Source organism: Dermacentor andersoni, chromosome 1 (assembly GCF_023375885.2).
Source record: "Dermacentor andersoni chromosome 1, qqDerAnde1_hic_scaffold, whole genome shotgun sequence".
NCBI lineage: Eukaryota > Metazoa > Arthropoda > Arachnida > Ixodida > Ixodidae > Dermacentor > Dermacentor andersoni.
The window spans coordinates 39852033-39868994 of NC_092814.1; the positions used below are offsets into that span (position 1 = coordinate 39852033).

The 16962-nt window shown below is 43.3% G+C and overlaps 1 protein-coding gene across 5 annotated transcripts in view; it reads right to left on the bottom strand.

The window, feature by feature from the left end:
• Window positions 1-15773, bottom strand: part of LOC126545270 (DNA polymerase lambda-like) — a 63714-nt gene extending 47941 nt beyond the window's left edge. For 2 of the 5 annotated variants that reach the window (XR_008608458.2, XM_055061348.2), the window contains exons 1-4: window positions 15008-15773; window positions 14841-14915; window positions 14670-14777; window positions 9786-9965 (exon numbers count right to left, since the gene is read on the bottom strand). Coding sequence is in view for 3 of the 5 variants with exons in the window: in XM_055061348.2 (XP_054917323.1) it covers window positions 9786-9965; window positions 14670-14777; window positions 14841-14915; window positions 15008-15445 (801 nt within the window). In the remaining 2 variants the exon portion in view is untranslated. The remainder of the gene's footprint in view (window positions 1-9785; window positions 9966-14669; window positions 14778-14840; window positions 14916-15007) is intronic. The other 3 variants (XR_008608457.2, XM_050193056.3, XM_055061349.2) reach the window with 3 other exon arrangements.
• Between the last annotated feature and the right edge of the window lie 1189 nt (window positions 15774-16962).

The following is a 16962-nucleotide window of genomic DNA, read 5'->3' on the forward strand; positions in this document are numbered from 1 at the left end:
ACCATGCCGAGTGCTAAGAGACAGTGCCGCCACGATGGACATTGTCCATCCGTCTTACGTGACGGTAGATGACTTCACCGGAGAAGTAGCATGGATCAAACAGGTTGTAGAAGAACACAGCGTGTGTCTGCCCATGGCCAAAGTCAAAAGCAGTGGACCATTTGGGGAGTTAGAGACTGAAGCTGCAGTTTCCAAATTTTTGTCACTGCAGTACCCTTACATCTTTTCGAATCGTTCGAATCAGTTACTGCGTGACAAAGGGCTTAAACTGGGAGAGGGCACAGTAAAGGCATTGACCCGCAGCCAAGCTCGTAAAATCGCGTTGCTTTCGGCCGAAAATGCACAAGCTGCTCCAGTGGAAGTAGCAAAGGAGATAACTGCAATAACCGAATCCGAGCTAGGCTCGAGTGATGAAAAAACAGTTGAGGAAAGCCTGCCAGCTGACCAGCTCAATGAGAGCGTATCGCTAGGGTGTCAAAGTTCACCCCTGCAGGAAGAGCTTGCTGATGCACTCGCAGGTGAGACAGGGTGGTTATTTTTACCGGCCTCAAAGAACTTTGCTCAGCTCTTGTGTGTGGATAGAGAGTCACTGGTAGTGGAGCAAAAGAATGATGACAGCTTAGCTAAATTACACCACGCAGCTAAAGAAGGCATTGCTAGGCGCAACGTGACGATACATGAGAGAGGAGGATTGTTGTATCGGCACTACAGAGATCAAAAGGGTAGGATTTTAGATCAGTTAGTCGTACCTACTAAGTATAGGGAGGACCTTTTGAGTCTCTGTCATGGAAATGGGTGGTCCGGCCACCTAGGCATAAACAAATCAAAGGAAAGATTGCTTATGGAATACTACTGGCCTGGCTGTTTCAAGGACGTAGAAAACTTTGTAAGATCATGCGACGCCTGCCAGCGTTCTGGTAAACCAGGAGAGACATGGAAAGCTCCACTGAAGACAGTGCCCTTAATAACAGAGCCTTTCAGACGACTTGTAATAGACACGGTAGGGCCCCTTCCAAAAACAAAATCGGGCTACAGGTACTTGTTTACCATGCTGTGTCCGGCTACAAAGTTTCCAGAAGCAATCTCTCTGAAAGAGCTCAGCTCCACCGAAGTAGTAGACGCGCTTTTGACAGTGTTTGCACGAGTTGGGTTTCCAGCCGAAATTCAGGCAGATCAAGGGTCAGTATTCACAAGCGCACTGACTTCCACATTCTTGCAGAAGTGCGGGGTAAAGTTAATACGCAGTTCTGTCAAACACTCTCAGTCAAACAGTCTAGAGAGGTGGCATTCGGTGCTTAAGCGAGTTTTGCATGCGCTCTGTTATGAGCACAAGGAGGACTGGGAGAACTGTCTGCCGGCAACTTTGTTCGCTTTGCGAACGGTTCCACATGAAGCGACAGGGTTCTCGCCAGCAGAACTAGTGTATGGGAGGACACTCCGTTCTCCACTGAGAATATTAAGAGAGATGTGGGAGGAAAGAGGAGAGAGTCCAACAGTGGTTGAATACGTGCTAAATTTGCTGGAACGGCTAAGCGCAACCCAAGAACTAGTCGGAAAGAACATGGGAGTAGCTCAAAAGAACGCCAAATTCTATTACGACAAGAATGCGAGGCTTCGAACGTTTAACGCCGGAGACCAGGTAATGATCCTCAAACCTTCAAGAAAGAACAAGCTTGAAGTTCACTGGGACGGGCCCGTTAAAGTGTTGCACAAACTTTCAGATACTAACTATGCTCTGAAAATGCCCGGTCGCAGGAAGGAGGTGAAGATATATCACTGCAATTTGATGAAGCCATATGTAGAGCGGAGCGGAGTCATTAACTATACCATCAAAGAGCAGGATGGCACTAGTACCAAGTTTAAGGAGTATAGGGTGACCTCCAACTCTGAAATCGGCCTAGAAGAAGTAGTAAAACATTAGGTAAGCTCGCATGCTCTAAGACCCGAGCAGCTAGATGAGCTAAAAGGGGTGTTAGGGGAATATATCGACAGGTTCAGCGATCGGCCAGGAAGAACCGAACTAATAACGCATGAAATAGAGCTGACATCAACCGAACCAGTAAGATCAAAGCCTTACAGGGTGTCTCCAAGACAGAGATTATGGAGGCGGAAATACAGCGCATGCTAGAGTTCGGAGTTATTGAGCCCGCTGAGAATGACTACACGTCACCGCTAATACTGGTAGAAACCCCTAACAAGGACCCTCGTCCGTGTGTTGACTACAGGAAGTTAAATGTCATCACTAGGGATCAGCTGTACCCGATACCCAACATTGAGGAACGAATTGAAAGAGTTAGCGCTGCTAAATACATTTCAACTATACATCTTGTGCGGGGGTACTGGCAAGTTCCCCTTTCAGAAAGTGCCAGCCGGTATGCCACATTCATCTCACCTGTAGGCACTTTTCGCCCTCTCGCACTCAGCTTCGGGCTGAAGAATGCGCCGTTTAGCTTCTCTAAGTTAATGGATATTGTCCTAAAAGACTTGCAGGAGTTCGCCTTGCCATATCTGGATGATGTAGCAATTTTTTTCGAACAGCTGGGAACAACACATATCACACCTCAAACAGGTGTTCTCACGGTTAAGGGCAGCTGGCTTAACGATGAAAGCGGAAAAGTGTAGGTTTGGTTGTTCACAGGTTACTTATCTGAGCCATGTTGTCGGCCAGGGCATGAGACGGCCGGCCGAGCTGAAAATAGCTACGATTGGAGAATTTTCTCAGCTGCGCACGAAAACGGACCTTCGTTCATTTTTGGGACTTGTGGGGTACTATCAACTGTACATTCCGAATTACTCGCAAATGGCAAGTCCATTAACGGACGCCCTCCGAAAGGGAGCACCAAGTAGCGTACACTGGGATAAGGACAAAGAGAACGCTTTACAAAGTTTGAAAACGCTATTGGTTTCTCGTCCTGTGCTTCGCGCACCAGACTACACAAAGCAATTCATAGTTCAATGCGACGCAAGCGACAGAGGTATGGGCGTGGTACTTAGTCAGGTCGGCGACGATAACGAGGAGCATCCTATCCTCTATGCCGGCCGTAAACTAAATGTAAGAGAGGAAGCCTACAGCGCTTCAGAGAAGGAATGCGCTTGTTTAGTTTGGGCCGCCCAGAAGTTGTCGTGTTACTTGTACGGAGCGAAGTTCATCTTCGAGACTGACCACTGTCCTCTGACGTGGCTCAATCAAATGTCACACAAAAATGGCCGCTTGCTCCGATGGAGCCTCACTCTCCAAGAGTACAACTTCTCCGTTAGATATAAGAAGGGAAAGTTGCATAGCAATGCGGATGGTTTGAGCAGGCTAATTTGAATTCTGCGTTTGAGGGTCCCGCCTAAATTTTAGGGTTACTAGTGTTAATTTTGTTAAAGAAGATCCCCTCTCATTTAGCAGGATTCCCTCCATGATTGCTGAATTTGTCAGCATGAAATTGCTTCAAAAAATTGGCATAGCAAAATGCAGCATTTTTTGTTTCTGCACTTATGTTTTCTTTGAAGCCTAGCGGGTCTAAAGTGAGAGCCAATGTATGTCATCTTGGCACGGAGCCATGTTGTGGGGTTCATTTTGCAGTTGCCTGTCCTTGTTGGATGTTTTGGGGCGGTGACATCATTACACAAGTGGTTACTACGAGCCAAGACATCACCCCCTGGCCACCAGCCGTTCTCTTCCTGCCGAGCGGTTATCAGCGCTGGACAGTCGAGACTTTCCGGGCCATGGAGGTGCTGTTAAGAACGGCCCAGCTGAGGTGCAAGTGTTGCCAGCCAGTTGCGACAGCGGGCGTCAACGTTTCCTAGAGTGCCGCCGCAAACCTCTAGCCACGGCGTCACTAAATCGCCATTGTGACTGAATGCGTTCGGTGGGCCAACTATTGTTACCGAACCCACCAACGCGCCGACCAAGACGCAGGACAATGGCTACCCGGGTGCGCTGCGAGGGTCTGCTCCGAGTTCTACGAAATTCGTGTGATGTCGGTTTCGGACCGTGAACCTGTGTGTGTATGTGTGTGTACGTGTGTGTGTAAGCCGTCCCGGGGAGAGGCGGCGTGTTTGCAATGACTGGACGAACGTTTCCGTCCCCTTGGAATCAAGGGGAGGACCGAGTGTTTATAAACTGCTGTTGTGCGGCTGCTCAGCAGACTCTCTCAAGCAGTCATGTTATACTGACTCTCTCTCAAGCAGTCATGTTATACTGACTCTCTCTCAAGCAGTCATGTTATACTGACTCTCTCTCAAGCAGTCATGTTAGGCTGATGTACTTTTCTAAGCAGTCATGCTAGACTGATGTAGATACTGTAAATAAACCCATATTCCTCGTTCTCGATGAGAAGCAGTCCTTCCCTTCATCAACGGCCTCAGCGTGAGTAAGTTGGACGACGGCATGGGCCAGCTACCTTCTAATTCATGCCTGACTACAATCTTGACAACGGATCACGAGTGATGGGATTGAGCCCCAAATCATAACAGGGGGTAGGGGGTGATGCGGTCAATTTTGTGAGCGTAGAAGCTGCCGGCATGCTTTGCAAAAGGTGAGGGGATAGTGGCGTTGATAGGGGATAGTTGCATTGGCAGGGCATATGAAACTCCTTGTAGCGTAATCAGCACCACAAATGGAACATGCGGAAAACAATTCTTCGTAGATTCTTCCTAAGCACATTCTGAAGTGCGCACCTTCCACCTTCGCCGGTTCAAATATGGCACCACATTGATAGCATGCTGTGACTTGCAGCTTGCAAAGGGGGTGCGCAATTTAATATCAACATAAAGAGCGAGTAAAAAATAAAATGTATTCTGTTCAAAAAACATAGCTGTCCATTGAAGTTGTTTTAAAGTGAAAAGACATTCGTATATGACTTTTCAAGTGCAGAACTTCGCAGTGTGTTTGCAAGAACGGCAGCAACAACGCCACTTTATTTTGGTTCAGTAAGAGATTTTATGATATGATTGAAGGGTTCCTACTTTGTGGAAATGATGTTTCATGTTGAATGGCACGAACATCAGCTAATGTTTTGGATTGTCATGTTCAAGCAGTTATTGACGAAGCCTGTTTCATATTGCAAGATTTTTAGGCTTGTTACCAGCATTTCTTTCCTTTTGCCTCTTTGCAACTTGAATATAGTAATGGCTTTCAGTATCGACATGTCTGCACAGTGCAGAAGACAAGGACAGAAGAAAGAACGCAACACAGGCGCTATGTTGTCTTTCTTCTGTCCTCATCTTTTGCGCTGTACAGACATGTTGGTATTGAATCACCAGATCACCCAAGCTTCCACTTAATGGCTTTCAGGCTATGACGGAAGCTGTGTGTACCGACTTGATATGCGTTTGCGATACTATGTAATTATTATGCACTGTAATTAAACATAACTGCGTAAATAACAGTCACAGGCTGCGACTACAGATTAAAAATAACCGAAACCACAAAAATATCGCATGAAAGTTGCCTCAACACTATATGTTGACCTTCCAAGTCGGGAAAAAAACTGCTAATGGCCCCACATTTAGCTCATGGAAGTGTGTCCACTCCACCATTAGACATGAAGGCAATGCAAATAACACAAACGGCAGGCAGCAAACAAGTGTCGTCACTGAAGGTAACGGCCGCCTGCAGCTGAGGTCTCTTTTGTACAATGATGACAGTAAAGAGCAGAAAATTATGATGCTGTTTCAAGGGAAGCCACAAGGGAGTAAAACAAGATCAGCAGCTCATAAGTGCACACACGCAACATTTCATGAAAATTGAACATTTAAAACAGTTCAAAAATCTGAAGGGCACCACATGCTAGTTTGAGTGCAAAAAAATTATCACTTTTACACATTAGCTAAATGAAACTTGCCATTTCAATGTTCCTGTGTGCAACGTAAAAAGCCTATCTGCTAATCATGGTGAACTTTAAATTACTTTTGCATGTATTGTTTTGGTTGAATGAGTATAATTTATTTTTTAAAATTTATTTATATAGCTTAACTGTCAGTTGGCCTTTATTTTGTTTTTAGTGAATAGTTTCTGCACTGCGCTATCCCATGTGACTGTCAAGACAGCTGTGTCACTTGCAGTGTTGTCACAGAGTAGTGTGCAGTCAATATAGTCTAATTCGTTTTCTATTTTTGTCATTCCAAGCATATGAATCTTTTTTTCTTCAGGATCCCCTGTTTTCACTCGGAGGTCGCATTTGAAACTCTGTGTAAGCTATCACTGTTCACATGACATTCTACCTTTCTCACTGCAAGAGGAAAACCTTGGATGAAGCATTCATAGCTGTCATGGAATGTGAGCTTGAAGTAATGTACGGTTAATTTGGCTGCAGAGAGAAATCAATGACAATAAATGTGAGATAAGAAAACAGCCTAAAACACGGTCCATGTTGTTTGTTGCATAGTGAGCTATAACATTTAAACTGTTTCCTTTACTTAAGCCAGTGCAGCTTAAGGCTGTTAATAGCCAATGTGCTATTATTTTGCTGGATCAGCTGATCAATGTTTTCTGAATTTCAGAGGCAGCTAGGAACGACCCAACATGAGCTAATATGCTGTCACACTTTATCAAAACAGCGGCAGACTGGCTGACAACACTGCTACTTGAGTGGTGTCGTCTGCGCCTCAAAGGTAAATGTGATGCATTTTATAACCTTGATTACATAGAATTCTTACTGTGTTTTTTTGAATATGTATGAAAGTGAGCTATGTTTGCATTTATTGGCGGGGAACCTCTAGCTCTTTAATTTAGTTATAGATATGTCTGAACGCTAGCTTGCCAAATTGCAATGTTTAAATGCTGTCAGCATCTGGAAAGAGAGTTTTATGTTGGGCTATTTGTCAGTAAGGAAAATGGCCTTTCCCGTTGGAGTTTGCACTATCCAATGTGAATTTGACATCAAAGCAATCATGATAAGTTTGTGATTGTTTGTGCTTACGAGAGAGTACTTAGTTTTTTTAAGGAGTATACCCTAAAATTTTTGTCTCGTTTCTATAGTACCGATAGCTGTGAACTCAGTAATTATGCTATGGACCCTCAATCAGTTGTTTCATAAGAGAAAAATATTAGTAATACATTACCTTTTAGTGCTACAGCTCAAAACATGCACTATGTGTAATGTGGCTTTTGACGTGAAACAGAAGTCTATTCATGTCACCAATACTTGATGTGGCGGCCTCATGGTACCAGACACAACTGACGTATACAAGTACACTCTGACCATGCTGCGAAAACAGAGACCATTCAACACTCAACAGGATAACAGGGCAGAGAGTCCTCCTGCATTTCAAAAAGAAGCATGCAACTGGAAGGGTCAATCTGATGGCTCTTAGCGACAAGGTCATTATATCACTGTCAACTACTGAATTGAGCCAACTATCTCATGCGTGAGTTGTTTGTAACACAGCATGAATTCCAACTATGGTTTTGGTGATGTGAATAGTTTCCTGCTTGACGTATAAAATAGTGCTGCATTTGGAGTAAATTTTAAACTAGCTGCATAAACTGTGATGTAATAATTATTTGTGCTGCTCAAGGAATTGAGGCTCCTTGTGATAATTGTGGGGTCGGCAACTAACTAAGAAAGCAAAAAAGTGGGACACAAAGTTTTTGCTCCAGTACTACCTTAATGACTTTCTTCTAGGTGCATTAACTGATTTTAAAGAAAGTGTAATAATTTTGATGAACAATTTGTTTTACACTGTTAATGTACTGATTTAACTCGTGCAGAATAGTAGAAACCATTGAGCTCACCAATCAGAGAGAGAGTGAATGAGAGTGTGAGCGTTGGTTAGTTAACATTGGTTACTGGAAAGATATATACAAGAGAGCATTGTGAATGCCCCTTTGCTGTCTTTTAAGCTTACAATCCCGTCCAAGTCTTAGCCTGTTCTTTCTCTGCACTGTTTGCCCCACCCCCATTTATTGGAAAATAACGTCTTCTACATTTAGTGATGCTCTCAAAAAAAGCTAATTGGTTCTTGTACCCATTTTATAAACATTTGAATTACCATCTTAACAAGAAATTTTTTTATTTTTGGTGCATTGACGATTAAGATTTCTAAATTCTCTGCAAAGAAGTTGCATTTACTAAGGACCCACTCTATTAGTCATATCCATGGTAACCATACCGAATCACATTTGTATTTATCAAATAAACTGCATTTTTTTACTGCTCCCTTAAGCATATCTATGAGCAATTATGTAAGGTTGTGTCAGTGCAGAGACAGGAAACAGCCTTTCTGCATGCAGTTTTATCTTGCTTAACATGCACTCTCCACACACTTCCACTCAGGTCTGCTGCCATTAGTACTATATGCAACCGTTTAGAGTGCCGTTTACCTGAGGTGATAGTGGCATTTATCGGCTGTATTCGGTCATGAAAATGGTATATGTGGTTTTTGCATATGGATCCATGCATTTTTCATACCAGTGCAAGTCTACTGGTGCATAAGATGCACATGCAGTGGAACCTACTTATGGCCTGTGGAACAAGGGAAATAGAATTGTAGATTTGCTGCACTATGTCAGACAGACACACTTATTAAGTGCACTGCTATAGCTCGCATGCATGGTATGTTATAGTATGCTAATACTGATCCACTAGTATCACAAAACAATGGCCCTTTCTGACTCTGAAAATGGAGAACTATTTACAGGCATGGTGCTTGAACATTGAGAATGGCTGAACAAAATGAGTGGACTGCAATGCATTATGTGCACTCAGTGTGTACTTAGGCTGAACTACTAAACTTGTTTAAGCTGTATCTTAAATCCTTAAAAATAAAGGGGCATAATGTAAAGTCACTTGTTCTGCTCCACATGTGTATAGGCAAATATCATACTTTGTATGAAAACCTCCAATAATGTTTCGTTACCAACCTTGGTACACATTAAAGTTGGTTAGTGCTGATGCCATTGAATCATTAGAAATGCATACACTTGCACTAGCTTAGGCAAAAACTGTTGTCTTGCAGTTTACAAGGAGTGGGAGAACAATACATAGAGCACAAATACATTTGTGAACATTGGGATAACTATTTCGGTACTGGTGCTATGCACTGACAAAAAGTATTCTGTTGCACTGTATTTATTACTTCTTTAAATGACTAGCAATTTGATATTTGTGCAATATTACAGTGGCATGGAATCAAAGGCTTGTCAACAGCTCATCTGGTTGGGAATTAACTTAGCACAAGAAAGCCACTGACCAGTCAAAGTGAAAATTTTACTGTGGTTGTTGCCTGTTTTGCGCTTTTGTAGTGACATGTAAAATAAGAATTCAACCTTCCAGGATTGTAAAACATGGTAAGTAGAGCTAACTATAGCACTCGCGAAGCTGAAACAAGCCTGGACATTCAATGTCTACACCGCAGCTACATTAGTGCTTCCCAAGGTGGCTACTAGGCGTAAGTCGAATGAGCATTAGCTGAGCTGCCAGCTGGCTTGTAGAGGCTTGGGTCTAGAGTACAACTTACAAAAGAAGGCTACTAGCTGTGGCCTTAGCTAGATCAAGCTGGAGTGTATACGTCTACTAGCTAGCTGCGCGCTTCCTGGGTTCTGATTAACAATATTTACCATTTGCAGGGACAAGATTATATGCAAATGCAGACAATTTATTAGGAGAGGTGGAGAATACACATGTGCAGACTGTAAAGCACTGCAGTGCACATTCAGCAAAACAACATACTGCTGCTGACACAACAAGCTAACTAAAGCACAAGATGCATTACATTACAATGTACAGGGCATACTGTGCAAATTTAGCCATCAATTCATCCATTATGCTGCTATTTAAAAACTGTGAACTCACCTGCTGGACCCACTTTTGTGCTGTTGATGGTCCGGCACCCCAGACTTTTGTGAACAGGTTCTGTGCAACAAGATGCTCCTGGCTTTGGAATTCCTCCAGTTTTTGGAGCCTGCCTTGCTGAACAATCTCCCAAATTTTGTCTGCGAGCCTTTTCCCAACATTAGGCAGGGCCCTTGCTTCCTAAATAGAAGAGACATTTCATCAGCAGAAACTTACGACTAGGTGTAGCAGTCTGCTTTAAATAGACATATACAGGCATACGGCCAGGAAATAAATGATGACATCAAATATTTTTACCTGATACTAACATTATTTTATACATTAATGTGCCGATAGTTGATGTCAGTGATTTCAAATTGACACTAACAGTAATCAATAGTTTAGAGCACCCACAGCAAAATGAATGTGGTTTCAATGCCTAAACATACACACGTGCCCAACATGTTCCTTAATAAAAATAATATATAAACATGATTAAGAAAAGAGAAAACACAGTGGGTCTCAAAAACCAAGAGCATACACCTAACAGGGCATATTAGGCATAAAGGGGACCAAGATAGGCATGTACTATAATATTGAAGAAAGGAAAAATTGTCTTTCACCCAAGAGTAGCACAAAGCTTCAAAACAAATTCAAAATGGGTATCTCAAAAAGAAAGCTTCGTAGTGGAAGAAAAGTACGTCCTGGTTCAGGGGTCAAACCCAGGACCAACTCTTTTCCGAGGCACTTGCTCTACCATGTGAGCCGACCAGGAGGCTGGCAGATTGCAGAGTGAGGCTGAATTAATCAGCAATACGAAGCACAGTAACATAGACAATGGTAAGTCATTTTTGCAGAAATCCACAAGCTGAAGGAAGTTTCATGAAAAGCAGAAATCGTCATCCCCCCACGAGTAGGACGAAGCTACAAGAGAAACCCAAACTGGTCTGAAGATCGAACCCAGGACCAACACCTTTTTGTTGCAGTTGCTCTACCAGGACAAATTTTCTTCAACTTCAAAGCTTCTTTCTCAAGAATCCTGTATTGGGTTTATTTTGTGGCATCATGCTGCTCTTGGATGGATGACAATATTGCCTTTCATGAAACTTCCTCCACTTGCACATTTCTGCAGAATTTATTTGCACTACAATACTGTATCCAAGAAGAGGGTTAAACTTTATTAAAAATGCTGTTAGCTCTTCCAGTATCAATAAAATTGGGAAATCACTGAATTGTGGCACAAAATGGCATGAACATGTTTGCACTTATTTTTTTGCACATGTTTGCATCCTTATTGACCAGTTGCCTTCACCCAAAAAGTAAACGTTCTCGTGACACCTGCAGCAGAAAGGATGTTCCCCATTCGCCGCCAAGGTCTGCGAGTAGTGGTGCTGGCTAACACTCCCAGGGCTCTACTAGGAAACCTAAATACCCAAGAAAGTGGACGGGGAAGCGGCGCCGCGGTAGCTCAATTGGTAGAGCATCGCATGCGAAATGTGAAGGTTGTGGGATCGTCCCCAACCTGCGGAAAGTTGCTTTTTCATCCACTTTCATTTCCATTAATTTATCGCTTCTTTATTTCATTTATTAGGCACAAGTAATTTCTCCTATGTTGTCCTTGGTGTCAGTGTTTGTTTGCTTCTTACTACAAACATGTTTAAGTCATTCCTACACCACTTGCCAACATGGTAGCCACATTCTTAGAGACTGGCCATTTCATCAGCAGGCATTTACTGTGTAGCAGACACACCTGCTGGCTTAGAACATCATATGCAATAAGGTAAAGCAATTGGGACAAAAAAGATGCAACAGCCTTTTAAGAAGGGCAATGCTGAACTGAGATAAGAGACTGCAAGAATATTTACAGTGGAACAAACTTTAAAAGAAAAGAAGAAGAAGAACAGAAGCTTCAGAGGACCCTCACACCTGCCACATAAGCAAGACATCTGAAGAAAGCGTTATCTCAAAGGAGCTGCGGCCGTCTCACACAGGCTGTTAAACACCTTTAAAGGGGCTCTGCAACATGTCTCCCTGATGTAGCAGTTACCTTACTTTCACTCTGTTATCCTTCCTTTCATCAAACATGGTTGATAAGGCATGGTGCAGAACACACATTTGCAATACCCAGCCAGTCATGTGAACATGCAATTTCAACATGCCAGTAGCAACTTTCAAATTCAATGATATGACAGAACACATCCTTAGATCGCACAGAAGACAGATTCTAACTAGCACCCGCGAATTTCCTAATTTCATCGTACCACCTAGTCTTTTTCCGTCTTCTACTATGCTTCCCTTCTCTTGGTACCCATTCTGTAGCCCTAACGGTCCAATGGTTATCTAACCTACGCATTACATGACCTGCCCAGCGCCATTCTTTTCAAATTAGAATATTGGCTACACCCGTTTGCTCTCTGATCCAAACCGCTCTTTTCCTGTCTCTTAATGTTATGCCAGCATTCTTCTTTCCATCGCTCTTTGTGTGGTCCTTAACTTGTTCTCAAGCCTCTTTGTCAGTCTCCAAGTCTCTGCCCCATATGTCAGCACTGGTAAAAAGCACTGATTGTACAGCTTCCTTTTCAATGATAATGGTAAGCTTCCAATCAGGAGCTGACAATGTCTGCCGTATGTAATCCAACCTATTTTTATTCTTCTATGAATTTTCTTCTCATGATCAAGGTTCCCTGTGATTAATTGACCAAAGTAAACGTACTCCTTCACCGACTCTAGAGGCTAAATGGCGATCCTGAACTCTTGTTCCCTTGCCCGGTTATTCATCATTATCTTTGTCTTCTGCATATTAATCTTCAACCTCACTCTTACACTCTCTCTGTTAAGGTCCTCAATCATTTGTTGTAACTCGTCTGCAGTATTGCTGAATAGAACAATGTCATCGGCAAACCGAAGGTTGCTGAGGTAGGCTTAGGTATCCTTAGTCCTAAGCCTTCCCAGTTTAACAGCTTGAATACTTCTTCCAAGCACGCAGTGAATAGCATTGGAGAGATTGTGTCTCCTTGTCTGACCCCTTTCTTTATAGCTACTTTCCTACTTTTCTTGTGTGAAATTCAAGTAGCTGTGGAATCTCTGTAGATATCTTCCAAGGTATTTACGTAAGCGGTCTGTACTCCTTGATCTATGAAAGCGGTATAGAGAGGCTGATTGTACTCTGCGGATTTCTTAGTTACCTGATTGATGACATGGATGTGATCCATTGTAGAGTATCCCTTCCTGAAACCTGCCTGTTCCCTTGGTTGACTAAAGTCCAGTGTTGCCCTCATTCTACTGGAGATTATCTTGGTGAATATTTTATATAGTACTGGGAGTAAGCTAATGGGCACATAATTTTTCAATTCTTTAACATCTCCCTCTTTGTGGATCAGTATAATGTTTGCATTGTTCCAGTTTTCTGGGACCCTTACAGTCGATAGACACTTTGTACAGAGAGCCGCCAGTTTTCAAAGTATTACGTCTCCTCCATCTTTGATTAAATTGACTATTATTCCATCTTCTCCTGCCGCTTTTCCCCGTTTCATGTCTTCCAAAGCCCTTCTGACACTTATGATAAATATTAAAAAAAAAATTATCTTGGCAGTTAAGGGGTTAAATGGCACCAGCTTCCTAGAAAACAGTTTCTGAGGGCGCAGTTGCTGGAAATGAAGCAGGAGTCTAACTCTTCTGCAATTTAAAAATGGTGGTGCAGAGTGAGGAGGCTGCAGCGATAATGCCTGCCTTTTCAATTCCAGAATCACGTCATTTTTGGACGTTTCTGCATCTTAAGTAAACAACTAGACCTGGCAAGATCTAGTGAATCGTCTTCAGAGCTTTAACTTAGTACTAACGATTGCGATGAAGATTTAGAACTTCTGCCAACCTCTCTTGCATGGATGTGGCTTGACAAATGCTTTGCCACCTGCTCCTCTGCCATTTGCTTTCCATACTGCACCAGAAATGATGTGTTGCATGGAGGATAACAAAAGCGCGCTCGACTTTTCCAAAGAAATATTGTGTTTTATATAGATTGTTTCTGTGGCATTGACTATTTGCAACTCAAAAACATAAATAATTGACAAGACAATAAAAATTAACAAATGAACTGCTTATACTGCATTAATTAAAGCTGTTCACAATGAACAAGTTACAAAAAAATTCAGGAAATTTCAGTTTTCTGAAACAAAAGAAAGTTGGCACAGAAAGGGTTAATTTGCTCTATTTTTTTAAATATGTTCTATGTTAAATTGTCCTGTATTTTTTTTTTGTATTAACTATATCGTTTTCATATAAGTTGATGCTCATGGAAGATAAATATATATTTATGACAGTGATCCCTTTAACAGATTTATGTTTCTGATATCCCACATAACTTTACATTCCCACAATGCATCTTCCTTGATGGTGTATTAAACCCTGTAGTTGAGAGTTTGGTTGAATACTGTCTGGTAGGGTAAGATTATTGTGAGAGAAGAAGCAGGTCACCAACCAAAGTCAAAACAAAATGACGTTTTCGAGATGAGTCTCGAAACATCATTTTGTTTTGGCTTTGGTAGGGGTGCTCTAGATCAATTTCCACTACCTGGGGTTCTTCTACGTGCACATAAATTGCAATACACAAGCGTTCTTGCATTCTGCCATCAGAATATACGACTGCCACAGTTGGGAATTGAACCTGTGTCCTTGTGTTCAAAAGCTGAACACCACAGCCATTAAGCCACATTTCCTATAATTTATATTATTTTTGTGTCTCTATTGTGGTTTAGTTAACAGTGTTTATTACAGATCAGGATGAACATGAGACTAGAAATGAATGAAGAAAACTATGCCTGGTATTCCGTTATACCATTTAATAATCTGATGCTTTTAGCTAAACAACAGTGCGTTGAGAAATCACACTCCTATATACTCCTTTACCTCCCATGTGGTGATCTCAGTAGCATGCCGCTTGAGCTGCATGATGGCTTTTTCATAACCAAGGGCCCTCCAGTGGTCTTTAGTGCTTTGGTAGGTTTCAACCATGGCCTGGAATAAAACAACCTCGGTCTGTCAGGAGGCTTAACGCACAGTCTGTGCTGCAGATATCACCTCCAATTGGTCAGTTATGTGGGAATTCTTATTCACAGGAACGTCTGTGGAGGCAACTGCGCACACCCACTTGTCCTGCATGCAAAACGTCGGCAAAAAACGATATATATTTATTATGTATGCATTCTAAAACAGCATTTCACTTTAAAAGCGCGTGTTAAGCGTACCGAAACGGCTGTTCGATGCAGTATCGAGGATTCGGCGCTCCGAGAGACACCAGGCTGAGGTGCAAGATCTGCAGGCTCACGAAAAAGTCTTGCCCGTTTAGAAGGGGCGCCGTTAGAATCTTGGCAGCACATTGTGAAAGCACTCGGGGATGGCTTGCAGTGCAGCTCGTACGTAGTTGTTTCGAGCAATGATCTACTCTTGAAGCACTCGCTTAACCACGTACATTTTACGATTTTCACGGATGTATGCAAGTTTGCTGTGTCCACTATTTTAGAAATACGGTCTCCGTCCAGCGACTCCGCCACGACTACGTGTGTGGCCAAGTTTTCGTCACTCACAACTGTGGCCCCGTGCTCCATCACTTTACTCTTATAAAGGTTCACCCGTGGGCCCCCAATGCCTGTAGGCACAATAAACATGCGAGCTCCTGAAAACATTGTAATGATATAACAACAACGATCAGACGTACACAGTCGGGCACATTCGCTTACGAACACATTGAAACCGATGCTGACAACAGCCGTTCACGCGAACAGTGACATGTCTCCACCGAATTTAAACTGTTTCGATTGCTGCTGCTCCTCAATGTCCCTTAAAGCCATCGCAAGCATGACTACAATATTAATTATGCAACGACGCCGAGCCCGAACGAACGAAACCGCGAACCATGCCGCGAACAAAACGGACGATACCATAGAATAAAGAACGAACTTCGATGACTCTCCACCCCACTTTCAGATCGCGTCACGGTGTTCTGTGGCGTCACCATGCGTCACTGCATGTCACCGCGTCGTGCGCCCAGAATGCATCACGTGATCATGTCCTAGGCATCTAGGGAGAGAATCATCTAGGGACTTTTGAGGGACCGCGGTGGCGTGTCGTCGAAGCGCGCTAACTGCGATTTGACGTCACTTCCGTGCGTTGCAGGAGCCGATTCTGTGTGGAGTCGTCTGGGGAGCACCGCGTTGCACGAGACGCTGCCTACGGAAAATGTGTACGCTCTTGTAACCTTGAAACCACTTGTAACGTCAAAATATTACCTTGCTACCTGCAATAGAAAATAGGGATGAAGGGAGTTCAGGGGATGGCACGTGGATTAAATACACTTCATAAGACTGCTGCCGTTCAACGCGAGACGTTCATTTGAGGCATGATGGCATGATTTGAGGAATCGCCAGTCGTTTGTGCGCAAGCGCGAGAAAGAGCGGGCACGAGAGAGAAAATCTGGGGTGTTTTGCTTCTTGAATATATGACTCTGCCTAGGTACTACGGGCGCATGTTGTAGGCGCTTGTCCCTAGGCGTGCCGGCATAGGGGAGTGGGGTCGAGCATAGAGTTTCCTACAAAAATTGTAGGAAACTCTATGGGGTCGAGTTTGTATTCGCTCGAACGCTGGCTGCCGGCGCGGTAAAGTAGGTGAAGCAGCGGGCCCGATTTAGCGACCGCTGTGTCGGGCAGACTGCATGCCTTGCACCTTCAGCGCTCGTGCTAAGTCAATCTGGCGGATCATAGCTTTCTCGCGTCTTATGGCGATGTACCTTGTAAATAACATCACAGATGTTTCTGTGGGAGCAGTAGCGACTGTAGTAGAGCCCGCATATATTGAAAATATGGAAGGCAGATTGCCTTAGCAACCGCGGTTGAACGCAAGTGGTGAAAGGCCGCCCGTGACGATGACTGACCCAGCACCAGCGCAGCAGGCGCGAGAAAGTATGTTCGACGTACCTTCACACACAAAGTTCCGACTGGTGTTGCATGCACAAGTCGCGGTAGTGCTGGACTTAGCGTTACAAGTTATCATAGACCAAGACGTCTATAGCCGTTTGAAGCCGTTTCAAGAAGTTTTTAAGAGGTTCTGTGTTTCGTGGGCTGGACGTAATTATATTTATTCAATCGTGTTTTTTTACTAATTGCAACAACGTTTCATTATTTCGCACTATTGCGGCGCCTCCAGG